The 24,137-nt window shown below is 38.1% G+C and overlaps 1 protein-coding gene across 5 annotated transcripts in view; it reads right to left on the reverse strand.

Moving 5' to 3' along the window:
• Positions 1–747: 747 nt before the first annotated feature.
• Positions 748–24,137, reverse strand: part of AGA (aspartylglucosaminidase) — a 30,466-nt gene continuing 7,076 nt past the window's right edge. For 2 of the 5 annotated variants that reach the window (XR_012435365.1, XM_015450529.4), the window contains exons 7-9: positions 22,823–22,930; positions 21,676–21,809; positions 9,579–11,141 (exon numbers count right to left, since the gene is read on the reverse strand). Coding sequence is in view for 3 of the 5 variants with exons in the window: in XM_015450529.4 (XP_015306015.3) it covers positions 11,065–11,141; positions 21,676–21,809; positions 22,823–22,930 (319 nt within the window). In the remaining 2 variants the exon portion in view is untranslated. Of the gene's footprint in view, positions 1,488–9,578; positions 11,142–20,043; positions 20,290–21,675; positions 21,810–22,822; positions 22,931–24,137 lie in introns of those variants that run through there. The other 3 variants (XR_012435364.1, XM_045393084.2, XM_005556357.4) reach the window with 2 other exon arrangements.

The following is a 24,137-nucleotide window of genomic DNA, read 5'->3' on the forward strand; positions in this document are numbered from 1 at the left end:
TCATTTTGCTTAATTAACTCTATTTTGCCATTAGAATATCAGCTCACATATCCCATCTTGACGGGAAACTTAGCTCTCACAAAAGCAAGGTCAGATTTTCCTGGTATAGTTATCAGAGCGCTGTACAAAATTTTTTTTGATAATCCTATTGCAGATTGTTTTGTGAAATTATTTGCTGTCTTCTCCATTTGACTATAAGCTCCAAGAAGGCAGGGTCGTCATCTGTTTTTACTTACCATTGCTTCTCCGTGGCCTCATACAGTGCCTGGCATATGGCAGGAGTTCAAGAAAAGCTCCATTCATCCTGCTCCTCATTGGAACAAAATGTTGCCATGCTATGCAATAAATGAGAAAAAAATTCAGGAAGTTCAATGTTAGTGTTTTCAGTTGTTAGCTTCCTTTTGAATCAACTTTAAAGGTGCGTAGTTAAGAAATCAACTATTTTATTAAAGGTGTTTCTTATGGATTCCATTTGCAAAGTCAGTACTGACATTTGACTTAGATTACTGCTGTTTATTGATTACTGTGTAACTAATTAACCCAAAACTTGGTAGCTTAAAACAGGACTTGACAAACTTTTTCTGGGAGTTGACAACCTTTTTCTGTAAAGAGTCATATAGTAAATATTTTAGAGATCTCGGTTGCAGCTACTTCACTCTGTCATCGTAGGACAAAAGCAGCCAACAACAATACACAAGACATAGGTGTGGCTGTGCTCCAATAAAACTATACCAATGGACACTGCAATTTCAGTTTCAGATGATTTTATTATGTCACAAATATTGCTATTTTGATTCTTTTTGCAACCTTTCAATAATGTAGGACTCATTCTCAGCTCACAGGCTATACAGAAACAGGCCATGGCCCATGGCCATACTTTGACCCATAGGCCATAGTTTGCCAACAATAATATTTTTATTATCTTTGACTCTTTGGGGGGTTAAGGATTAAGACAGAGCATAGCGGATTGATTCTCCTGCTCCTCTTGATATTGACAGAAGCCAGATGGTAGTATTTGTCTTCGGATGTGTTGGCCTGGCGAGTCTAAGAAAGCTTTTTTTTTTTTTCTCGCTCTCTTAGATGGAGTCTCACTCTGTCACCCAGACTGGAGTGCAGCGCTAAGGCAGCTTTATTCATATTTCTGGCACCTTGGTGGGAGTGCTGGAAAGGCTGAGCTCAGCTGGGATTGTGACTCCAATTTCTGAACTGACTTTCAGAGAGACTTGAGATTACCAATATACATTTCGATTGAGGGTATGATCTTTTCCGCATGCAAAATGAGTCACGTTGGGAGAGGAAGGAATGATACTTATGAGCATTAACAAAGTACAATGATGTAGTGGTGTAAGTTCTTCAGTTTCCTCATAAGAAAGTGCTTATGCTAATGCACACTGTCAGGTTTCGTAGCACTGTTCACTTTTCATCTCCTCATTTTCTTCTTTTTTCTTCATCCTTCAGTTGCCTTTTCTTTTCAGTTCAAAACAAGCCTGCAGAGTAAATGCAGAAGCATAATCCTGTATTAATTTATGGGCCGTGGTGTGGCTTACTAGAAATGAAATGCTCTGGTCCCATGAAATCCTAATCACTTTCACAGCCAGCAGGTGCCAGAGTTAAAGCATTTCCAGTGAAGTGAACAAGAACATTAAATAAAACCGGTGCTCAGGACTGGATGCATTTAAGTCAGGAAGAGGAAAGTACTGTGTTGCTGATCAAAGTCTGGCCCAGGGAGGCAACTCTATTTGGTTTTAACTCAGTGGGAAAGGCAGTAACTTCAAATCCATGGTCAGTTCAATTCAATTTATGAGAGACTTACCCAGTTATTTCTGTATTGCATGGCAAGCAGCGAGGCTCTGAGCGGGCTTATGAAAAATCTCCCAGGTGAAAGAGATATAGAAAAATTACCCCCCGTGCAAGTTCTTTCAACTCTCCGTAACCCTTTGAGCCATTCTGTGGAAGTAGATCAGAATCTCAAGAGAAGGGGGAAGGCATCTGTGTTTGGAATGGACAGTCCTGGTCCCATTCCCTGGTGAAAATTTCTTTCTCGTGTGGCACGAATGGTGGGAAAAACCCTCTCCATTAACGACTGACTAGGAGCTGCCAGAATAAAAGCAGGTTTGGGGAAACCCCAACTTAGATGTGCTGGGATTCATGAATGAACTTCCTGAACAGACAAGTGACTGAGAATCATTTTCTAAAGTGTACACACAATAGATATAAAGATATCTTTAAAGACCTTGTAAATCCAAAATATGCTGAATAAGGGATAATTTAAAAATAATATGATTAAGTTTAATTCTGATGATTGATTATGTCAATCCAAAACAAATTCTCAGAGCTGACAAACACTTTCCATATATCTTAAAGAGCAGAGGGCTGTTATATCCAATAGAATGGTGAAAAGAAATAGAATGATAAGCCAAAAACTACAGACAATCAGGAAATTGTTGATGCAGCATTAGGTTGTGGAATACCTGATATGAACACTTTGGCAGAATATGTATCTTCTCAATAATATTTAACTTACGGAAATATTAGAATCAGCTTGCTTTCCCTGCATTCAACTTACGGTGTCATGCAGAATATTGCCCAGATTTTGATTTTGACAGTAGTCCTAATTTTGAATGCCAATTTTATCTAAAAAATGATTTTATAACCGATTAAAATAGCTTGGGTAATGTGTAAGGATAATAGCACAAAAATTTTTAGAATTAAATTAAAGATACTAACATTGTCTTCATTATCACTTCTAAGTTTAATACAGTACAGGCATACCTCAGAGATATTGTGGGTTTGGTTCCAGACCAACGCAATAACGCAAATATTGCCATAAACCTAACCACTCAATTTTTTTGGTTTCCCACTGCATATAAAAGTTTTAGGCCAGGCTCAATGGCTCATGCCTGTAATCTCAGCACTTTGGAAAGCAGAGGCAAAGGGATCACTTGAGCCTGAGGGGTTGAGGCTACAGTGAACCATGGTCACGCCACTGCACTCCAACTTGGGCAACACAGTGAGAACCTGTCTCAAAAAAAATTACGTTTATACTATACTGTAGTCTATTAGATGTGCAATAGCATGATGTTTAAAAACATAATGTATATAACTTAATTTTAAAATAGGCCAGGTTTGATGTCTCATGCCTGTAATCCTAACATTTTGGGAAGCCAAGCCTGGAAGATTTTGCTGGAGGCCGGGAGTTTGAGACCAGCCTAAGCAACTGAGTAAGATCCCATCTCTACAAAAATAAATAATGATTAGCTGGGTGTGGTAGTGGGCACCTGTAGTCTTAGCTACTCAGGAGACTGAGGTGGGAGGACTGCTTGAGGCCAGGAGTTTGAGACAAGTCTGGGCAACATAGTGAGATCTCTTTTCTACCATAAAGTAAAATAAAAATACTTTATTTCTAAAAATGCTAATAATCATTTGAGTTGTCAGCAAGTCATAATCTTTTTGCTAGTAGAGGGTTTTACTTCAATATTGATGGTTGACCGATCAGGGTGGTTGTGGTTACTGAAGGTTGGGGTGCCTGTGGCAATTTCTTCAAATCAGACAATAATGAAATTTGCCATATCGATCGACTCTTCCTCTCATGAAATATTTTACTGTAGCATGCAATACTGTTTGATAGCATTATACTCACAGTAGAACTTTTCAAAATTGGAGTTAATCCTCTCAAATCCTGTCACTTCCTTAACAAATAAGTTTATGAAATATTCTAAATTCCTTGTTGTCATTTCAGCAATGTTCACATAATCACCAAGAGTTGATTCCATCTCAAGAAACTACTTTTTTGCTCATCCATAAGAAGCAACTTCTCATCTGTTCAAGTTTTATCATGAGATTGTAGCAATGCAGTCACAACTTCAGGCTTCACTTCTAATTCTAGTTCTTTTGCTATTTCTACCACATCTGCTGTTACTTTCTCCACGGAGTCTCAAACCCCTGAAAGTCATCCATGAGAGCTCGAATTAACTTCTTTCAAGCTCCTGTTATGTTGATATTTGACCTCCTTTCATGAATCATGAATGTTCTTAATGGGATCTAGAATGATGAATCTTTCCTGAAAGGTTTTCAATGTACTTTGCCTAGACCCATCAGAGGAATCACTGTCTATAACAGCTATAGCCTTATGAAATCTTTTTCTTAAGCAATTAAACCTGAAAGTCAAAATTACTTCTTGATTTATGGACTGCAGAATAAATGTTGTGTTAGCTGGCAAGAAAACATTAATTTCCTTGTACATCTCCATCCGAGCTTTTGGATGACCAGGTGCATTTTCAGTGAACAGTAATATCTTGAAAGGAATCCTTCTGTTCTGGGCAGTAGGTCTCAACAGTGGGGTTAAAATATTCAGTAAAGTGGGCTTAAAATATGCTGTAAACAATGTAAAAAAAGTGGGCTTAAAATGTGCTGTAAAATAAATAGATATGTTGTCATCCAGGTTTTATTGTTCCATTTATAGAGCACAGGCAGAGTAGATTTAGTATAATTCTTAAGGGCCTTATGGTTTTTGAAATAATAAATGAGCATTGGCTTTAACTTCAAGTCACCAGCTGCCTTAGCTCCTAACAAGCGTCAGCCTGTCCTTTGAAGCTTTGAAACCAGGCCTTGACTTCTCCTCTCTAGCTATGAAAGTACTAGAAAACACTAGATAGCATCTTTTTTCGGTAAAGCCTCTTTCATCTACCTTGAAAATCTGTTGTTTAGCATAACCATCTTCACCAATTATCTTAGCTGGATCTTCTGGATAACTTGCTGTAGCTTCTACCTCAGCATTTGCTGCTTCATCTCGCACTTCTATGTTACAGAGACAGCTTCTTTCCTTAAACCCCTGATGGCTTCCAAGTTTTCTTCTCCTGCTTTCTTACCTCTCTCAGCCTTTATAAAATTGAAGAGAGCCAGGGCCTTTCTCTGGATTAGGCTTTGGCTTAAGGGAATGTTACGACTTGTTTGATCTTCTATCCAGACCACTCATACTTTCTCCATATCAACAATAATGCTGTTTCTCTCTTTTATCTTTTGTGTGTTCACTGGCGTAGCACTTTTACTTTCTTTCATGAACTTTTCCTTTGCATTCATAACTTGGCTAATCGTTTGGCACAAAAGGCCTAGCTTTTGACCTATTTTTGGTTTTCAACATTGCCTTCCTCACTAAGCTTAATCATTTCTAGCTTTTTATCTAAAGTGAGAGGCATGTGACTCTCTCTTTCACTTGAACACTTAGAGGCCATTACAGGGTTGTTAATTGGCCTAATTTCAATATTGTTTTGTCTCGAAGAACAGGGAGGCTGGAGGAGAAGAGAGAGGGAAGAATGGCCGGTGGGTGAAGCATTCAGAACACACACACAATTATGGATTAAGTTTGCTGTCTTACATGTGCACAGTTGGTGGTGCCCCAAAACAATTACAGTGGTAACTTCAAAGATCACTGATCACAGATCACCATAACTAGATAAAATAATAACGAAAAAGTTTGAAATATTGTGAGAATTAACAAATTGTCACATAGAGAAACAAAGTGAACACATGCTGTTGGAAAATGAATTGACAGACTTGCTGTCAATGCAAGGTTACCACAAAACTTCAATTTGTAAAATATGCAATATCTACAAAGAATAATAAAATAAAATAAAGCATAATAAAATGAGATATCCCTGTATTTCGAAATATATATATATATTTTTTAGAGATAAGGTCTTTCTCTGTCACCCAAGCTTGAGTACAGCAGTACAATCACAGACTATTGCAACCTCAAACCCCTGAGCTTAAGTGATCCTCCCACCTCAGCCTCCAGAGTAGCTGATACTACAGGAATGTACCACCACACCAGGTGATTTTAAATTTTTTTTTTTTTTTTTAGAGATGAGGTCTTGCTATATTGCCCAGGCTGGTCTTGAACTCCTAGACTCAAGTGATCCTCCCACCTTAGCCTTCCAAAATGTTGGGATTACAGGTGTGGGCCACCACACCTAACCAGAATTACCTTTTCATTACAAATGTAGTAACAGTCACAGTGGCCAGTGTGGCAATCCAAGGATGCATGTAGCAAAATCTACAAAATGTATGTTCATGCTATGATATGAGCATTGAGGAAGAATTGAGAAACTACCCATAAGTGTGGGCTAGGAATGGAATGAGTGGGTCTGAGGATACTTTGAACTAGGCCACTATAGAGTAAAACATGAATTCTGGTTTTTTGTTTGTTTGTTTTGTTTTATTTTTGTTTTTGTTTTTAGATGGAGTCTTGCTCTGTCATGCGTGCTAGAGTGCAGTGATGCAACCTTGGCTCATTGCAACCTCTGCCTCCCGGGTTCAAGCAATTCTCCTGCCTCAGCCTCCCAAGTAGCTGGGATTACAGGCACCCACCACCACGCCCAGCTAATTTTTGTATTTTTGGTAGAGACAGGGTTTCACCATGTTGGCCAGGCTGGTCTCAAACTCTGTCCAACCTCAAGTGATCCACCCGCCTCGGCCTCCCAAAGTGCTGGGATTACAGGAATGAGACGGATTTGTGGGTTAGACAATAACCTAGGGAGGAGGGAGAAATGGAGGAAATGTTGTCGATGTGACAAGTGGGTGGTTGTGTGTCTTTATGTGTGTTTTTCTATACTGGGTAATAAAAATAATGCCTAGATTTGTAAGATGACAGAAGGAAACCCTTCAGAGGCTCTTGAATTTGACTCTTCTGTAAATCTATGTCCTGAAAGAACAGCTACATATAAGCAAAGATCTCCAAATCCCTTTCTTCTTTCAGCAAGTTTTGTCATAATCATGACACAAATAATTCAGTTTTAAAAAACATAGCTGTTCTAGAATATGACTGTTAATGGAGCACTTGAAGCATATTCTGACTCAACAAGTCAAGTTCAAATAGTATTTGTGGGCATGAGAACATGGTTTGTTTTTATCTGCATCCAGACATTCTACCCCTGGAAAAGTTTTGTGCCATGATTTTTTAAAAGAAATACTGTCTAGAGCTTTGACAGTGCTCTCTGCTGATAATCCTTAACCAATTAAATAGGACCCACCAGAGACCTTGTTCATGAAAGATTTACAGAAAAGTCACAATGTAGTCGAATTCAAAATGAAGAGTGTAAGATAAGTGAGCAATTTTTGAATAATAACATATTCAGTAAAAGATAAAACATATCACCTCGAAATACAATGGAACAACGTTAAAGTAGATATCTTGGGAGACATTTCTCTCCCCTAACAACCCTTTAGAATAAACAGATTTCTTCAGGGTTACTTGAAAGACTGTAACACTTAAAAGGTAATTGGGTCAACAATCTTGTTTTGAGACAACGCTCTAGGGATGCACTCATCTTGCCTCCAAGCAACAGCATCATTTTGATAATTTGAAGAACAAAAATGTTAGTTTGATGGTCTCCGGCCGAACTGACACTTGTAGAGAAAGAAGCTAGTTTGTTTATTTCTAAGGGATATTGCATATCAAGACCTGAATTAATTCCATGTGTTGACACACAATAATTACTGGTTTTCAGAAGAGGATGTTACTTTTGCAAGATTTTCTACTTTGTTTATTTTCTTCTTAAGTTAGGAACAACAGCAGTAGGAAATCAGGTCTACAGCAGGAAATGGGAGCCATAGAATTATAGAATATGGATTCTGCAGGAGAGAGCAGGCAAGGGAGGAGAATTAAATACATTAAATTCCTAGCATGTGTCAGGCACTCTGGTAGGTGTTTCATAATTTATCGTTGCTACATTAGTTTTATAAAGCACGTATTCATGTCCCTCATTGGGCAGATGTGAAAAAGGCTCAGAGAAGACAAGTACTTTCTCCAAAGCCACATAGATAATGCTGTAGCAGAAAAAGAATTCTAACGTAGGGCTGTCAAGTTCCAATGTTACTGTTCTTTCTAATTGAAGGCTGACTCAGGAAAAGAACTAGACATCATCTAGCTCTTTTCTAATTCTAATGCACTACTTAATTCTAATGTGCATATGAATCAGCACAATAGATCTTGTGAAAATGCAGTTTCTGATTCAGTAGGTGTGGGGAGGGGCCTAATGTCCTGCATTTTTTAAAGCTCCCTGATGATGCTGATTGATGTTGGTTTGGGAACTACACTTACGGTAGATAATCTCTAGTTTACCCTCTCGGGTTCAGCTGTAGAAACCTAATGTTTAGAGAAAGAGCCTAAGATCCCTAACTAGTGCTGAGTTTGAGCCAGTGTCAATGCCAAAAGGTGGTTTTGGAGGTAGCCCTCTCCTATTCTCCATCAGCCCGCCAAAGCAGACCCACATAAAAGTGCATGTACTTGGCCAGGCATGGTGGTTCATGCCTGTAATCCCAGCACTTTGGGAGGTCGAGGCAGGCGGATCATGAGGTCAGGAGTTCGAGGCCATCCTGGCTAACACGGTGAAACCCCGTCTCTACTAAAAATACGAAAAATTAGCCGGGTGTGGTAGCGGGCGCCTGTATTCCCAGCTACTCGAAAGGCTGAGGCAGGAGAATGGCGTGAATCCTGGAGGCGGAGCTCATAGTGAGCCGAAATTGCACCAGTGCACTCCAGCCTGGGCGACAGAGCAAGACTCTGTCTCAAAAAAAAAAAAAAAAGAAAAAAGAAAAAAAAGTGCATGTACTTGATGTGCGAATTCAGCTACAAGAACTCCCTAGGCCCCTATTTCAATGAGATTGCTGTCCCTGTCTTCTATTGGCATTCTGGAGTCATCATCACTGTGAAACTGTGTTTTGACTTCCAGTTGGTGCTCTTTCTACTGTAACTGAAGTGTTACATCTCAAAATGGGATGTACAAATGAGAAATGAAATGAAACCATTATGATTTCCCCACAGCAGGAGCCACAAACGCAAATGTCCATGGTCAGGTGAGTAATGCAAAGGAATAATGTGGTCTTTGTGGGTACTGACAAAACTGAGAGCTTGTGTCCATCCCAAGAGGGCAGCTCATACACACGTTCTGGTGGTCGCCACCATGTGGAATGCAACCTTAATGCTGACTGATCTTCCAGGTTTTCAGAGAAGTTAGAAATATGGATTATTTTAAATAGACCATTTTTAAAAATAGTCTTTTTAGAGCAGCTTTGGGTTTGCAGCAAAATCAAGCAAAACGTAAAGTTCTCATATACCACTGCCTCCCCATATTCTCCCCCGTATCAATATCCCCCACCACAGTGGTTCCTTTGTTACAAACCTGGAACCACATCCATAGTCCATAGTTTACATTAGCATTTATTCTTGCTGTTGTACCTCCTATGGGTTTTGACAAATGCATAATGACATGTACTGTGACTGCCCTAAAAGTCCTCCATGTTCTGCCTATTCATCCCTCCCTCCATACTACTCCTGGCAACCACTGATTGTTAAAAAAATCTCCATAGTTTTGCTTTCCCAGAATATCATATGGTTGGAATCATACAGTAGGAGACCTTTTCAGACTGGCTTCCTTCACTTAGTAACACGCATTTAAGGTTTCTGCATGTCTTCTCATGGCTCAAAAGCTATTTTCTTTTTAGCAGTGAATAATATTTTACTATTAACAGTAAATAAATAATAAATATGTATATCTATTTATTATATGGAGTAGCTCATATTTATTGTACCACAATGTATTTATTCACTCAACTACCAAAAAACATCTTGGTTGCTTCCAAGTTATGGCAATTGTGAATAAAATGGTTATAAGCATCCATGTACAGGTGTTCATGTGGACACAAGTTTTCAACCCATTTGGGTAAATACCAAGGAATGTGGTTACTGGATCACATGGTTAAGAGCATATTTAGTTTTGTAAGAAGCTGCAAAATTGTATTCTATTTTCATGTACCACTGTGCATCCTTACCAGTAATGAATGAGCGTTCCTGTTGCTCCACATCCTCCCCAACATTTGATGTTGTCAGTGTTTTGTTTTGATATTGGCTGTTCTAATAGGTAGATAGTGGTATCTCATCGTCTTAATTTGCATTTCCCTAATAACATATGATGAGCAGCAAATTTTCATATGCTTACTTGCAATATGTAAATCTGTATATCTTCTTTAGTGAAGTGTCTTTTCAAGTCTTCTGCCCATTTTAAAGTCTTGCTGTCCATTTTCTTATTGTTGCATTGTAAATGTTCTTTGTATATTTTGGATAACAATCCTTTATCAGCAAAGTCTTTTGCAAGTATTTTCTCTCAGCTTGTAGCTTGTCTTCTCACTCCCTTGATAGCATCTTTCACAGAGTAGAAGTCTTAAATTTCAGTGTATCAATTTTTTTTTCATGTATCTTGCCTTTGGTATTGTATCTAAAACTCATTGCCATACCCAGGCCCTCTAGATTTTCTAGGAGTTTTATTGTTTTGCATTTTTCGTTTAAGTATATGCTCTATTTTGAGTTAATTTTGGGAAATGGTATAAGTTTTGTTTCTCAATTCAGTTTTCTGCATGTGTATGTCTACTTGGTCTAGTACCGTTTGTTGAAGAGACTATTTATTTCTCTATGGTATTGCCTTTGCTCATTTGTCAAAGATCAGTTGACTATATTTATGTGGGTTTATTTCTGGTCTATGTATTTTGTTCTATTGATGTATATGTCTGTTCTGTTGACAATACCACAATATCTTAATTACTGTTTTTTTTTTCCCTAAGTCTTGAAGTCGGGTAGGGTCAGACTTTCAACTTTATTCATTGCCTTCAATATTGTGTTAGCTATTCTTGGTCTTGTACTTCTTCATATACATTTTAGAATCAGTTTGTCAGTATACATGAAATAACTTGCTAGAATTTTGAATGGAATTGTATTGAATCTGTAGATCAAGTTGGGAAGACCTGACATCTTGGCAATATCGAGTCTTGCTATCCATGAATATGCGATATCTCTAAATTTATTTAGTTTTTCTTTGATTTTTTTTAAAGAGTTCCATAGTTTTCTTCATAAGATCTTGTACATATTTTGATTAGATTTATATGTAATTATTTTATGCTTTTGGTGATAATGTAAGCATTATTTTGTTTTTAATTTTAAATTCCATTTGTCCATTGATGGTATATTGGAAAGTGACTGACTTCTGAATACTAATCTTGAATGCTTCTATCTTGCTATAACAGTTTGTTAGTTCCAGGAGATTTCTTATTGATTCTTTCAGATTTTCTAGATAGACAATCCTTCATGTTATCTGCAAACAAAGACAGTTTTATTTATTTCTTCCCAATCTGGATCACTTCTGTTTTCTTGTCTTATCTTATTGGACTGGCTAGGATTTCCAGTACAATGCTGAAAAGGAATGATGAGAGGGCACATAATTTTTTAAATTGTTATTTTTAAATATTTGAAACAAAACTCTTTCTCTCTCTCTAAATATATATATACACATATATATATGTATTTTTTTTTTTTTGAGACAGAGTTTTGCTCTTTTGCCCAGGCTGGAGTGCAGTGGTACAATCTTGACTCACTGCAACCTCCGCCTCCTGAGTTCAAACTATTCTCCTGCCGCAGCCTCTCAAGTAGCTGGAATTACAGATTTGCACCACCATGCCTGGAAAATTTTTGTATTTTTAGTAGGGGGTTTCACCATGTTGCCCAGGCTGATCTTGAACTCCTGACCTCAAGTGATCCACCCACCTTGGCCTCCCAAAGTGCTGGGATTACAGGCATGAGCCACTGTGGCTAGCCAAAATCTCAAATATTTTTAAATGCTGGGCTAGCCAGACAAAATATATGTGGAGATACATATTTGGCCAGAGAGCTGGCAGATTGTGACCTCTGCCCCATATCCTTGTGTGGAAAAACTATGCACTTTCAGATGATTGGAATCAACTTCTTTTTTTTTTCTTGTTCTTTTTTGTTGTTGTTGTGGAGATACTGTCTCACTCTGTCACTTAAGCTGGAGTGCAGTGGTGCACTCTTGGCTCACTGCAACCTCCACCTCCTGGGTTCAAGTGATTCTGGTGCCTCAGCCTCCCGAGTAGTTGGGATTAGAGGTGTGTGTCACCACACCTGGCTAATGTTTTGTATTTTTAGTAAAGACGAGGTTTCACCGTGTTGGCCAGGCTGGTTGTGAACTCTTGTCCTCAAGTGATCTGCCCACCTCGGCCTCCCAAAGTACTAGGATTACAGGCGTGAGCCACCACGCCTGACTGGAATCAACTTTTTAAACCAAAACTATTTTAGAGATGATCAGCATAATGATTAACTACTTTATATTCAGGTATTTACTATACTGAAATGACTAAGAGAATGACTCTTATAAAGGCGCTATTCTAGTCTACATACCCTTCCAATAGCTAACTAGTGATAAGATTGAGTGTGAATGAATCTTTACAATTAATTAATTATAATAAATTACACAGATGGCTCAGTCTCAATACATGATGGGAGAAAGAGAGGGATATCCATGAGGCCCCAATCAAGGGTTAAGTCTTGGACATGGTTATAAAATCAACCACTTCTTTCTTTCTTCCTTTCTCTCTTTGACAGCAAAATACACATAACAGAACATTTACCATCTTAACCATTATTAGTACTAAATTACCATCTTAGCCATCATTAACCACTTTCATCTTCCCTAACTAAAACTTTGTACCTGTTAAACAACTCTCCATGCTTTCTTTTCCTCAGCCCCTGATAACCAGTCATCTACTTTCTGTTTCTATGAATTTGACTATTCTAGGTACCTCATCTCACTGGAATCATACAGTGTTTCCAAACCAAACTATCAGATATGTAATTAATTCAGAAAGGCTAGTTCAGAAGGCTAAACTTTTCTACCACTGCTTAGTATCTCAGTAAACGACCCTGCTCGAATCTTCATTTTAGGATTGGTTCCTCTGAGAATATCTAGGATCCTCTAGGGTGTTGGAGGGAGAGGTATTCTCAATCAATTTTGGATAATAACATATGTATTTCTGCTTGTCCTTCAAGCAGAAATATTCATATTCAGAGACTTCCTTCCCTTCCATTTTGTATGTTTGCCATAGAATTTCAACTTGACTTGTGTAACTTGGCTTCAAAATGTTCCACTGACTAGGGGATTATTTGGTTGGCAATGGACTGTTAATCCAATTAAATAATAGCAGCTGGTAGTTCCTTTCCAATGTGGCTAGATGAGACACCTGGGTGAGGTATGTCCACTTAATTATTTACAAAATGAACCAAATCCAGAGAAAGGAGTAGGTGTTATCATGGTTTTTGCATCTTGTTTTAACTGATAACTTATCTTCAAGTCATCTTTTAATGTGAACATATCAAATAATTCAAGCAAATGTTACAAAATATATGTTTTAAAAGTATTACTCTAGACCAGGTGTGGTAGCTTACGCCTGTAATCCTAGCACTTTGGGAGGTCAAGGTGGGCGGATCACCTGAGGTCAGGAGTTTGAGACCAGCCTGGCCAACATGGTGAAACCCTTTCTCTACTAAAAATACAAAATTAGCCAGACGTGTTGGCGCTCACCTGTAATCACAGCTACTTGGAGGCTGAGGCAGGAGAATCGCTTGAACCTGGGAGGCGGAGGATGCAGTGAGCCTAGATTGTGCCATTGCATTCCAGCCTGGGCAAAAAGAGCAAAACTCCATCTCAAAAAAAAAAAAAAAAAAAGTTAAAAAATTTACTCTATACGTCATAGTCTACATTAAATGGGCTTAAGTTCTATAGCTGCCATTCCAAATATGGATTGATCTTTTGTGGCTCAGAATATCAGAATTATGAATTCAATTAATTCATTCACCATATCTATAATTCTGCATACAAATTAAATGTTAGGAAACCTAGTAAGTTAGTAAGAACATAGAGTGTTGAACACAACATATTTTGTTTAAGAATATAGAAACTTGGGGTTATAATTTATGTATGATCTCCATTTTGGCCGAATTCTGTGACTATACTGGAGATTATCTGAGTATTATATCTGACTTAGAATTTGAGAACCTTGTTTTACTGCTGTTGCTGAAGAAATGAAAACAGCAGACTCTTGAAGGATAGAATTAACTGTAGTGTGTGCACCCTTGGAATGGTAGCACCCTTGGTAGGATAAGCATGATCACAGGCAGAGAGAAATGATATGTTCTTGACACTAACTAGTCATGTCGCCTCCTGAGTTATGCATCACTTTTAAGTCTCAGCTTACCTATAAAATACAGGAGTTAGATTTCTGTAGTTGATCTCAAAGGTGTATTCTAGTCTAGTTCTATGATCCTATGAACCATTTACAGTTTCACATTTATGGTTAGCTTTAATGAGCCTTGATATATTAGGAAAATAATATGTAGGTATGATTTTAAAAAAAATCTAGTAGAGAAAGGCTTATGGAATTACCAGTGATCTTCTTATACCTCCACCTCCATTCCCTGTGGAAATCACTATTGACTTCTCCTGGTGATAACCTCCATATTCTAAAAGGGAAGTGATACTTATACCTCTTTTTTTGATTGAGTGTAGATGATGAGGATTTTCCTCACACTGCCCATTGCAGTTAAATCACTGTAGAGAGAGATCCTTGATTTCCTATAAACATTTACACCTTTGTTTCTTGTTTCATTTCCTACTGACAGTGTCTCCTGATTTTCTATTTTGAAAGATGAGAATATTCATCATTTTAAACGTAGCCTGTTTACATTTGAATTACGTTAGTCACTATCTGATTATTTTCTTCAAAGGAAAGAAGTTAACATTCAGATGTTTTAGATGGTATTCCCGAATAGAATAATGGTTCTTTTGAAAACTTCATCACAACTAATTCAATGTTCATTATATGGACATTGTAAAACAATCTCAGAAGGTTGTCCTTGGCTTTTATTAAGTGATTCTTTAGTTTGAACTTGCAAAACTGCAGTCTTTGCTCTTATCTTCAATTTACCTGCAAGTCTACAACTTTTTTTTAATCTCAAATACATATTGCAAGGGAAAGCAAGTAATAGCAAAATAAGGCTCTTTTACTAAGCACTGTTGACAGTATCAAGAATTGTGAAGGGTCAGAGGTTTCACTCTACTTGCCAGCTAACAAGTTAGCTTGCCACAGCTTCATGCAAACGGGCAGAAAACATGAGACATGTGGGTCAGAGACGAAGGACATTATTAGTCACAGCACAGTAAGCAACATGACTTTGATGTTCTGATCCCTACTAGGGTCCCGGTGGGGGTACAGAGGGGCAGGTTCAGGTGGATACTGCAAACAGTAAGTTTGCGTGCATCACAGCTGAGGGACCTCATGCTTAGGAAACCCCAGCCTTTTATAAGGGTTGCAAGCAAACCTGCCTAACCTTTGTCTCAAAGGGAGACATTATTTTTATTGTACTAGACAGCAAACAAACATGCCCCTTGCCCAGGAGGGAAACGCTCTCTCAATCTTCCAAGGTTTTTTATTTTTTTTTCGCTATAGAAACATTCTTGAAAAGATAGTCCTGAACAAAAGCCAGCGCCACACATGCCTGAAGGAATTGCAGCTACTATGTATAAAATTACCTAAACCAAGGATGCTATTACCTTCCTCATTGGCTTTTGGTAGAATTAAATGATAATACATCAAAGTGCTTACTACTGTTAGGTGTTCAATCAATGCTGGCTACTCTTATACAATAGGACATTGTCAGATGAAAGAACTTTAATACTTGAGTTTCCCGCCTCCATCATAAAAATAATATATGCTTCTTTTTCTCCTTTTAAATAGACTTTATTTTTTAGAGTAGTTTTAAGTTCACAGCAAAATTGGGAGGAAGGTACAAAGATTTCCCTGATATTCCCTGTCGTCACACATACACAGTCTTTCTTCCACACTATCCACCTTCCCCAGCAGAGTGGTACATGTTACAACTGGTACACCTGACACTGACACATCATTATTGCCCAGAGTCCATGGTTCACGTCAAGGTTCACTCAGTGTTGTATATTCTACGGGTTTGGAGAAATGGATAAAATGACATCCACCATTTGCAGTATTACAGAGAAGAATTTCACTGCCCTAAAAGTAGTCTGTGCTTTGCTGATTCATTCCTCCCTCCCCACAACCGCTGGCAGCCTCTAATCTTTATACTGTCTTCATAGTTTTTCCCTGTCTGGTGTCATACAGTTGGAGTCTTATGGTATGGATGCTTCTTTTTAAAAAACATACAAATATTATTAAGATAAAGTCACCCACAACCTTCCTATAATGTAGTACCTTTAACTTTTTGATTAATTTCCTAATAATATCTTTCTAGGCATCTATTTTTTAAAAAATTCCTTTTGTCCTTTAGAAAGTTTCATTTGTCACTAGTTTAATAACCTCCAGAAAAACTCTTTAAACTATGTAAGCCTGTTTAAGCTTCTTTTTTTTTTTTTTTTTTTTGAGATGGTCTCACTTTGTCATCCAGGCTGGAGCGCAGTGGCGCGATCTCGGCTCACTGCAGCCTCAACCTCCCAGGCTCAAGCAATCTCACCACCTCAGCCTCTGCAGTTAGCTGAAACTACAGGCATGAGCCACCACATCCAGCTAATTTTGTGTATTTTTTGTAGAGACCGTTCCTACAAAATTATGTTATTGCCCAGGCTGGTCTCGAACCTCTGGCCTCAAGTGATTCTCCTGCCTCGGCCTCCCAAAGTGCTGGGATTATAAGCATGAGCCACTGCGCCTGGCCTAACCATTCTTTATGTATCAGTCAGGATAGGGTAGTTTATGCTGTGTCACAATAAAAAGGCTTATTTCTTATTCACACTACATGTGCATCCTGCACTGTCATGGGGTTCTCATTACGGTCACTCAAGCACAACCACCATCATGTTGTTAGGTTTGGAAAAAAATGCTCAGAACTCATGCCCAGGACATCCCATGGCTGGACCAGATCACGAGAGGCCAAAAAGAACAATCCTACCATGTGCCAGGTAGGCAGAGCTGGAAATGTTTGGTGAACAGGATTCGTGACAACCAGTTTACACTGTGGTTAGCAGAAATAACAATCAACCTACCGTTAGTCTTTTCTGCCCATTTAAATAAGTGAAATAATTTTTTTTAAGTTCCACGGATTAATCAAAGCAAATAAAGAGCATGAAACTACCAAAATCTTTTATTTTATACCGTGGTTAACATTTTCTTCTTTGTCTATTGTGCTAAAAATACGAAGCACTTGAGTGTTTATCCGAATCCTCTGGAGTATTAATCAAGAAATTTTAATATTGCTAATATCAAAATCACTTTCTTTTTCTAAGTGGGGCTGTTACACTGAGCTAAGAGAATGCTCAGACTTATGCCCACTCCAGTCCTAGGCTATTCTATAGTAGTAATGTTATGAGATGAAAGGTGTAAGCAGAAAACAGGAGAGAATAGATTCAGGTGGCAAGTACTTACACCTCTTTCCATATATATACTTACTATATATGTATACACACACACACATATCCATACATACTTTATTTCTCTTTGTATCTACATATATCTATAGATATTGTCATTGAAATTTTTATCCATTTAGAGAGAAATTAGAATAGAAAAACTGAGAATAAAAATCTAAGTGACAATATGTTCGTTCTCAGAATCACATAGAAAAGTTGCTTAATCCATATATGTGCTTAGGACAATCTAGTTTCATCTTAGCAGTAGGCAAGTGAGAACATTTTTTTGTAAGGTCAAAGAAAAAAAACAAAACTTGCCAGAATGGGGAAAATTCTGCAACTAGATCCCTTACCTTATGGTATGTAATAGCCATGCAATCTATACAATGATACAACCAGGACAGATGTGAGGCAAACCACTAACTACTGTCTGGCAAAAAAAGTTAAATCATGGTCAGGTGCGGTGGCTCACGCCCATAATCCCAGCACTTTGGGAGGCTGAGGCAGGCAGATCATGAGGTCAGGAGTTTGAGACCAGCCTGACCAACATGGTGAAACCCCATCTCTACTAAAAATACAAAAATTAGCTGGGCGTGGTGGCATGCGCTTGTAATCCCAGCTACTCAGGAGGCTGAGGCAGGATAATGGCGTGAACACGTGAGGCGGAGCTTGCAGTGAGCCGAGATTGCGCCACTGCACTCCAGCCTGGGCCACAGAGCGAGACTCTGCCTCAAAAAAAAAAAAAAAAAAAAAAAGTTAAATCATGATCAGATTTTCCAAGGCTCCCTTCCCAAGTTACTTTCTTGCATTTCCCATTTTAGTGAACCACTTCCAAATTCAATGTATTTCTAATTGGCTTACAATTCTCTTTCCCAACTGTGTTAATATTTCACTAGTTTCCTACATGTATTTCCCACAACCCCAGTGAACACTGGTATTGTAACATCATGAAAGAAAGACGTTCCCTCTGCATATACCATCACTAGGGACACACACTTCTTTTCAAAAGAAAGACATATCTGTATTATTTAAATAACATTACAGTCAAAACTTGAACTTTAAAAATGTATTTCCGCCGGGCGCGGTGGCTCAAGCCTGTAATCCCAGCACTTTGGGAGGCCGAGACGGGCGGATCACGAGGTCAGGAGATCGAGACCATCCTGGCTGACACAGTGAAACCCCGTCTCTACTAAAAAATACAAAAAAACTAGCCGGGCGAGGTGGCGGGCGCCTGTAGTCCCAGCTACTCGGGAGGCTGAGGCAGGAGAATGGCGTGAACCCGGGAGGCGGAGCTTGCAGTGAGCCAAGATCACGCCACTCTACTCCAGCCTGGGCGGCAGAGCGAGACTCTGTCTCAAAAAAAAAAAAAAAAAAAAAAATGTATTTCCAAAGTAGTTCCATTACTTACAATATAGGGAAATTATTTCTCTGAGGAAGAATGTGAGTTAAAAAGAAAACATCTTTTAGAAACATATGTGGATTGCTTTTGTCAGCTAAACTCATAATTTGCTGGGAAGTGACAGGCCATGAATACTTCATTCTCCTTTTCCTGGTGATTTTGTAAATGACTGCCTTATTTATTAATGGAAAGCAAATATGCAAAATGCAAGTATCATCTTAAAGTAACCGCAAGTTTAAATCTGGTTTCTTTTTTCTTTTTCCAAGGCCCAGCACCAGGTTGAAGCAGGTTAGCATACCTCAGATAACCCTGAACAGTAAGATTCCCTCTCTCAGAGTGTGAAGCTGTAGGGCTGCCATTAGCAGTTGCTAATTCCAGGGTTCAAGTTCTCATTTATGAAGAATCTGATTTAGTGACACAGAGGGCATTTTTAAAGAGGCTCCCCAGAGAATTCTGATACCTAGCAAGGTGTATTAGAACAAGTGACCTACACTGTTCTTAAAACGATAGCTTTCTCCCCTAAATTATAAAGAACATTAAACATTAAGATGAGCATAGAAAAAACAGCTGAAATTCTAAAGTTTGAAGACAATATCGTACATGTACATTTATTAATGAATGTTGATTAAAAAGATGATTTTGAAGGAAAAATGCTGCTGAGAAAGCACACACAACTTCTGTAGAGTTGCCATACAGACAGTTAATCAGAAGTTAGGAAAACAAACCAAGCTAAACAACGTATTTCTTGACTTACTTCTAACTGCAATACCCACCTCTGCATAAGGGATTAGTAAAATTACAGTACAGATCAAGTTCCCCAAATCATTTTTAAAAGAAATGATCAATACTAAATATTAGCAGGTAAAACATCATATTTTTGTGGCTTTCGAACTTTCACACAGAGAGCTCCAAAAGAGGAAAAAAGCCAAGAAAATCAACACAATTCCTCATCAGAAGACTGCCCATATTTTCTAGTATGTACAAATCAAAGAGTATCTCATGTTCTTAATATCATCTTCCTTCCTCAAGTTTTTAGGGAATATTAAGTAAAACCAATAATCAGTGATAAGAGATGCATCACTGTGACATACTGAAATTCAATTAGGACTCATCATGCTGAGGCCCTGCTGTTTTTTTCTTTGGGTCTGAAAAACTTGTATACTCTAATTAAGCATCCAAATATGATGATTCCTTTTGGGTTTAATATATCACTGTGGAAATAAATCTCAAAGTGGCAATTTTTTGCGACACTGATCAGACATCCAAATGTCACTTAAAACTTAAATATATACAAAACACAGCCATATACATATCCATCTTCAGAAAATATAAAAAAGGTTATATAAAAATAGATAAAATTTCAGATACAGAAAGTGCCACATCAACAGAAATTTATTTTTGTGTTTATTTTACAAAAAGACTTTAGAACACATGAGGAACACTAGATGATGATAGTGAGCAGCCTGTTCAGCCTTTGTTTCTTTCTTCTTTAAATACAGATGCTGACAGAAAAGATGGACTAGATGCAGTCCACTTTTTCCTCAGTTGGCTGATTTTTTTCAGAATTAAAAACCATGAAACTAAACTGAGTAAATGTTGAAAGTTTATTACAAGCAGCACCTGGGGCCAAAAATGAGAAAGACGTTTGGTTAACTACAGGATGTACATATTTATAACCAATACAGATATTGCTTATTTGACTAGACACTGGCTACTGCATACCTTATGTCTAAGTCACAGGAAGTACACTAGTGTCTCCTCCTCAGAACTAAGCAGTGAACAGTCCATGAAAGGAACGAGGTAGCTGGTAAAATATCTCTTTGAACTTCAGAAAACTGGCTGATTTTTGTTGTTGCTGTGGATCTACACACATGCCGTCATTGCTACTATTATTTAACTGTTCTTACATGTCGTTCTTAGGAAAAATTATTCAGGCACATTCCCCACATTTTATTTCTCTAGCCACTAGAACATTCTCATCATTCATTCCTGCTCCCTATTCTCCTACTCTCACAGGAAGAGTCAAGAGTAATTTGTCATGATGCTTTGTCTAATCAAGTTCATCTTCTCATGCTCAAACACCTGGGGGAGGGTCCTCTTCGGTCATTAAATAGAAGAATCTAGTCAACTGTAAATTCATCCACAATTATATAATTATCATTTTTTTCATTCTGTTAAATCCAACTTTGAGTTTTCTAATAAGGTTTATTTCTTAAGAGGGAATCAATAAAACTGCCTTATTTGATACATAAAGCTTTTCCCCTTCATAATTTTTATTGACTTTTGTGTCTCAGTGCTTAAAAAAGAATAAAGCATTCTTCAAACAAGTTTTTCAAATAGAGAACTGTGGGAAGTAAAAGATCAAAGAACAATAATAAGCAGTCCAACCTAATAAGTCATATTGATCAGTAAGCTGTGTATCTTCCCCATCTGAAAATTCACTAATGAGAATCAGCGGTGGCTGATCTTAAAATGCTTTGAAACTGTGATAGGCTCATACGGAAAGTAAATGAAGCGAAAGACAAGCCTCAAACAGTGCAAAAATAATTCTGCTAACCTCTTTGGTTTACTAATTAGTAATACATTTTGTTCTTTGGAGCCCCGAGAAGATCTAAATGGCTGAGGCATTTAAATAATGAATAGAAAAGAAATAGGGAAGATAATTTATCCTTGTCTATGTTTAATTAGTATAAACATTTGACTAGATTAGCCTATGTCAACATGTACTGGAGCTGAAGCTAAACTTCATTTAAGACACATGTGAAAGATAAGAACTACTAGTCAGAGACTGGGTCATAGCTATCAGCAGTCAATCAAAAGAGGCTTTTAGGTATATTTTTAACGCTGTGGGTCTCGACAGATCATCAATTAACATTTACTCAATGCCCACTTAAGGAATCTCTTTTTCTGTTGAATATAGTGTATTGTACACAACAATATTTAAAAAGTGTATGTTTGATAAATATTTGGAAGTTCACACAAATAAAAAATCCAAACACAACTTACCATAACTTCCAGTCACATTGGCACATATAACAGCCCCAAAGAATTCTGGAAAATACTTCTGGATTCTTGAAATCACTTTTTGGCAAGCTATGGTTGGATCTTCTCCTCCTCTCATGTATTCTACAGCTTGGTAGCTGATTGAAACAAAGGTGAAACCTCAGTGTCACAGAATAAATACTAACTCCAAATTGGGTTAAAGTTAGGAATTAAAACCACCAAAATTGCCACGTGACAGAATACACATAAATGAACAGGAGTCGGTTACTTCTGTTAAAGCATCCACAAAGCAAGTCAACTTTGATACAGTGTCTATCTTTTCAACTAATCCACCCATGAATTTCAGATATAGAATACTATTTTTGACTTTGGCTGAATAACTGTCAGTAGTAATGGCCAGAAGTCAAAAAGAATACAGATTTTCAATGAGAAAAACAGCTACAATCAAAGGGGAAAGTAGTGTGCATGGGCACACCATCTAGCTAGGGTGGTGAGCTGTACACGATGACTGTGCTTCCTACTTTTACCATCAACTATCACAGCCCTGTTACTCAGTAGCTTCACATCAATTATCTAAATAGATTGTAAGTGTTCTCATCTGGGAAGCAGGGTGAGAAATACTACTTTATTTCACAGGACTATGATTACTTAACTTGAATGATTGTCATTATCAAAATGATGGGCAACAAGCTTGTATGCAGTTTCAAAGCAGCTCTTATGCACAGAAATTCAGGTTAAACAACACAAAAATTATGTTTTCTTTTTTTTTTTTTTTTTCTTGAGACAGGGTCTTACTCTTATTGCCCAGGCTGGAGTGCAGTGGCATGATCTTGGTTCACTGCAACCTCCATCTCCCAGGTTCAAGCGATTCTCCTACCTCGGCCTCCCGAGTAGCTGGGACTACAGACTTGTACCACCATGCCCAGCTAAATTTTTTGTATTTTTAGTAGAAACAGTCAGGAGTTCGAGACCATGCTGGCCAGGCTGGTCTCGAACTCCTGAACTCAGGTGATCCACCTGCCTCAATCTCCCAGGTGCTGGGATTACAGGTGTGAGCCACTGCACCCAGCCTCAAAAATTATTTTCTATCTTAAAAGAAAAAAGTATCTTCTCCAAAGGTCTCTAAAATTCACAAACTAAGAAGTGATACCTTGGTAGGAAGCGCATCAATATATCGCCATCCCCAGTGGCGGCGGCGGCCCCTGCAGTATCGTCAGCATAGGCTCCAGCTCCAGGTACTGGTGAGTCTCCTACACGGCTGAGAGGGTATCAACAATTTAGGGGAGGAAATTGAGTGTAAAACACATTAAGTCACAAGCTGTTCCAAATAAGGGATATTTCCACTTAGCCTCTGATACCGTTTTAAGTAAATTCTTCATCAGAACAAAGAACAGGTTTTCACTAGTTTTTGAACTAAGGTTTTCACACACCTACATTAACTATATAAGAATTTGTTATCAGATGTGGAGTGTAAAACAGCTGAACTCATAGAAACAGCGACTAAAATGGTGGTTACTGGAGGCTGGGGGAGGTGGACCTGGCGAGATGTGGGTCGAGGACACACAATTCCAGTTAGGCAGGAGGGAAGGTTCCAGAGGCCTACTGCGGATCATGCTAAGGTTAATAACAATAGAGTGCACATCTGAAAACTGCTACGCAGATTTTTTTTTTTTTTTTGAGATGGAGTCTTGCTTTGTCATCCAGCAGGAGTACAATGACATGATCTTGGCTCACTGCAACCTCTGCCTCCCGGGTTCAAGCGATTCTCCCTGCCTCAGTCTCCTGAGTAGCTGGGATTACAGACACGAACCACCAAACTCAGCTAATTTTTTTTTTTTTTTTAGTAGAGATGGGGTTTCACTATGTTGGCCAGGCTGGTCTTGAACTCCTGACCTCAGGTGATCCACCTGCTTTGGCCTCCCAAATAGCTGGGATTACAGGCATGAGCCACCCTGCCCGGCCGAAAACTGCTAAGTAGATTTTAAGTGTTCTCGCCATAATAAAATTGGTATGTGAGATAAGAAGTTAAATAGCTTGATTTAGCCATTCTACAACATACACATACATCAAAATATCATGTTGTACACCACAAATACACACAATTTTCATTGTCATTAAAATTAATTTTTTAAAAGAACTTGTTATCAGCCAGGTATATACCAGGATGGCATAGAGTTAAAGTGAGTATTCTATTATTACCATCATTTATCATTTAATTTCCAGATTATTGCAACATGTTCAAAATTGGTTTCCCTTATCTACAATCTATTTCTGCTTCCTATGTAATGTGCCAAACTTTTACCAGATTTTTTTCTTGTAAGAAATTTTTAATGCTTTTCTATTTCAAAATTAAATCCAGAATGCCTTAAACTGACTTAATACACCTTAAATCTGGCTCCAGTCTTCCCTTGCAGTCTTATCTTCCAATACCACTTCCCCTACCCCAAAACACACCCACCCACCCA

This window comes from Macaca fascicularis, chromosome 5, assembly GCF_037993035.2.
Source record: "Macaca fascicularis isolate 582-1 chromosome 5, T2T-MFA8v1.1".
In the NCBI taxonomy this organism is placed as follows: domain Eukaryota; kingdom Metazoa; phylum Chordata; class Mammalia; order Primates; family Cercopithecidae; genus Macaca; species Macaca fascicularis.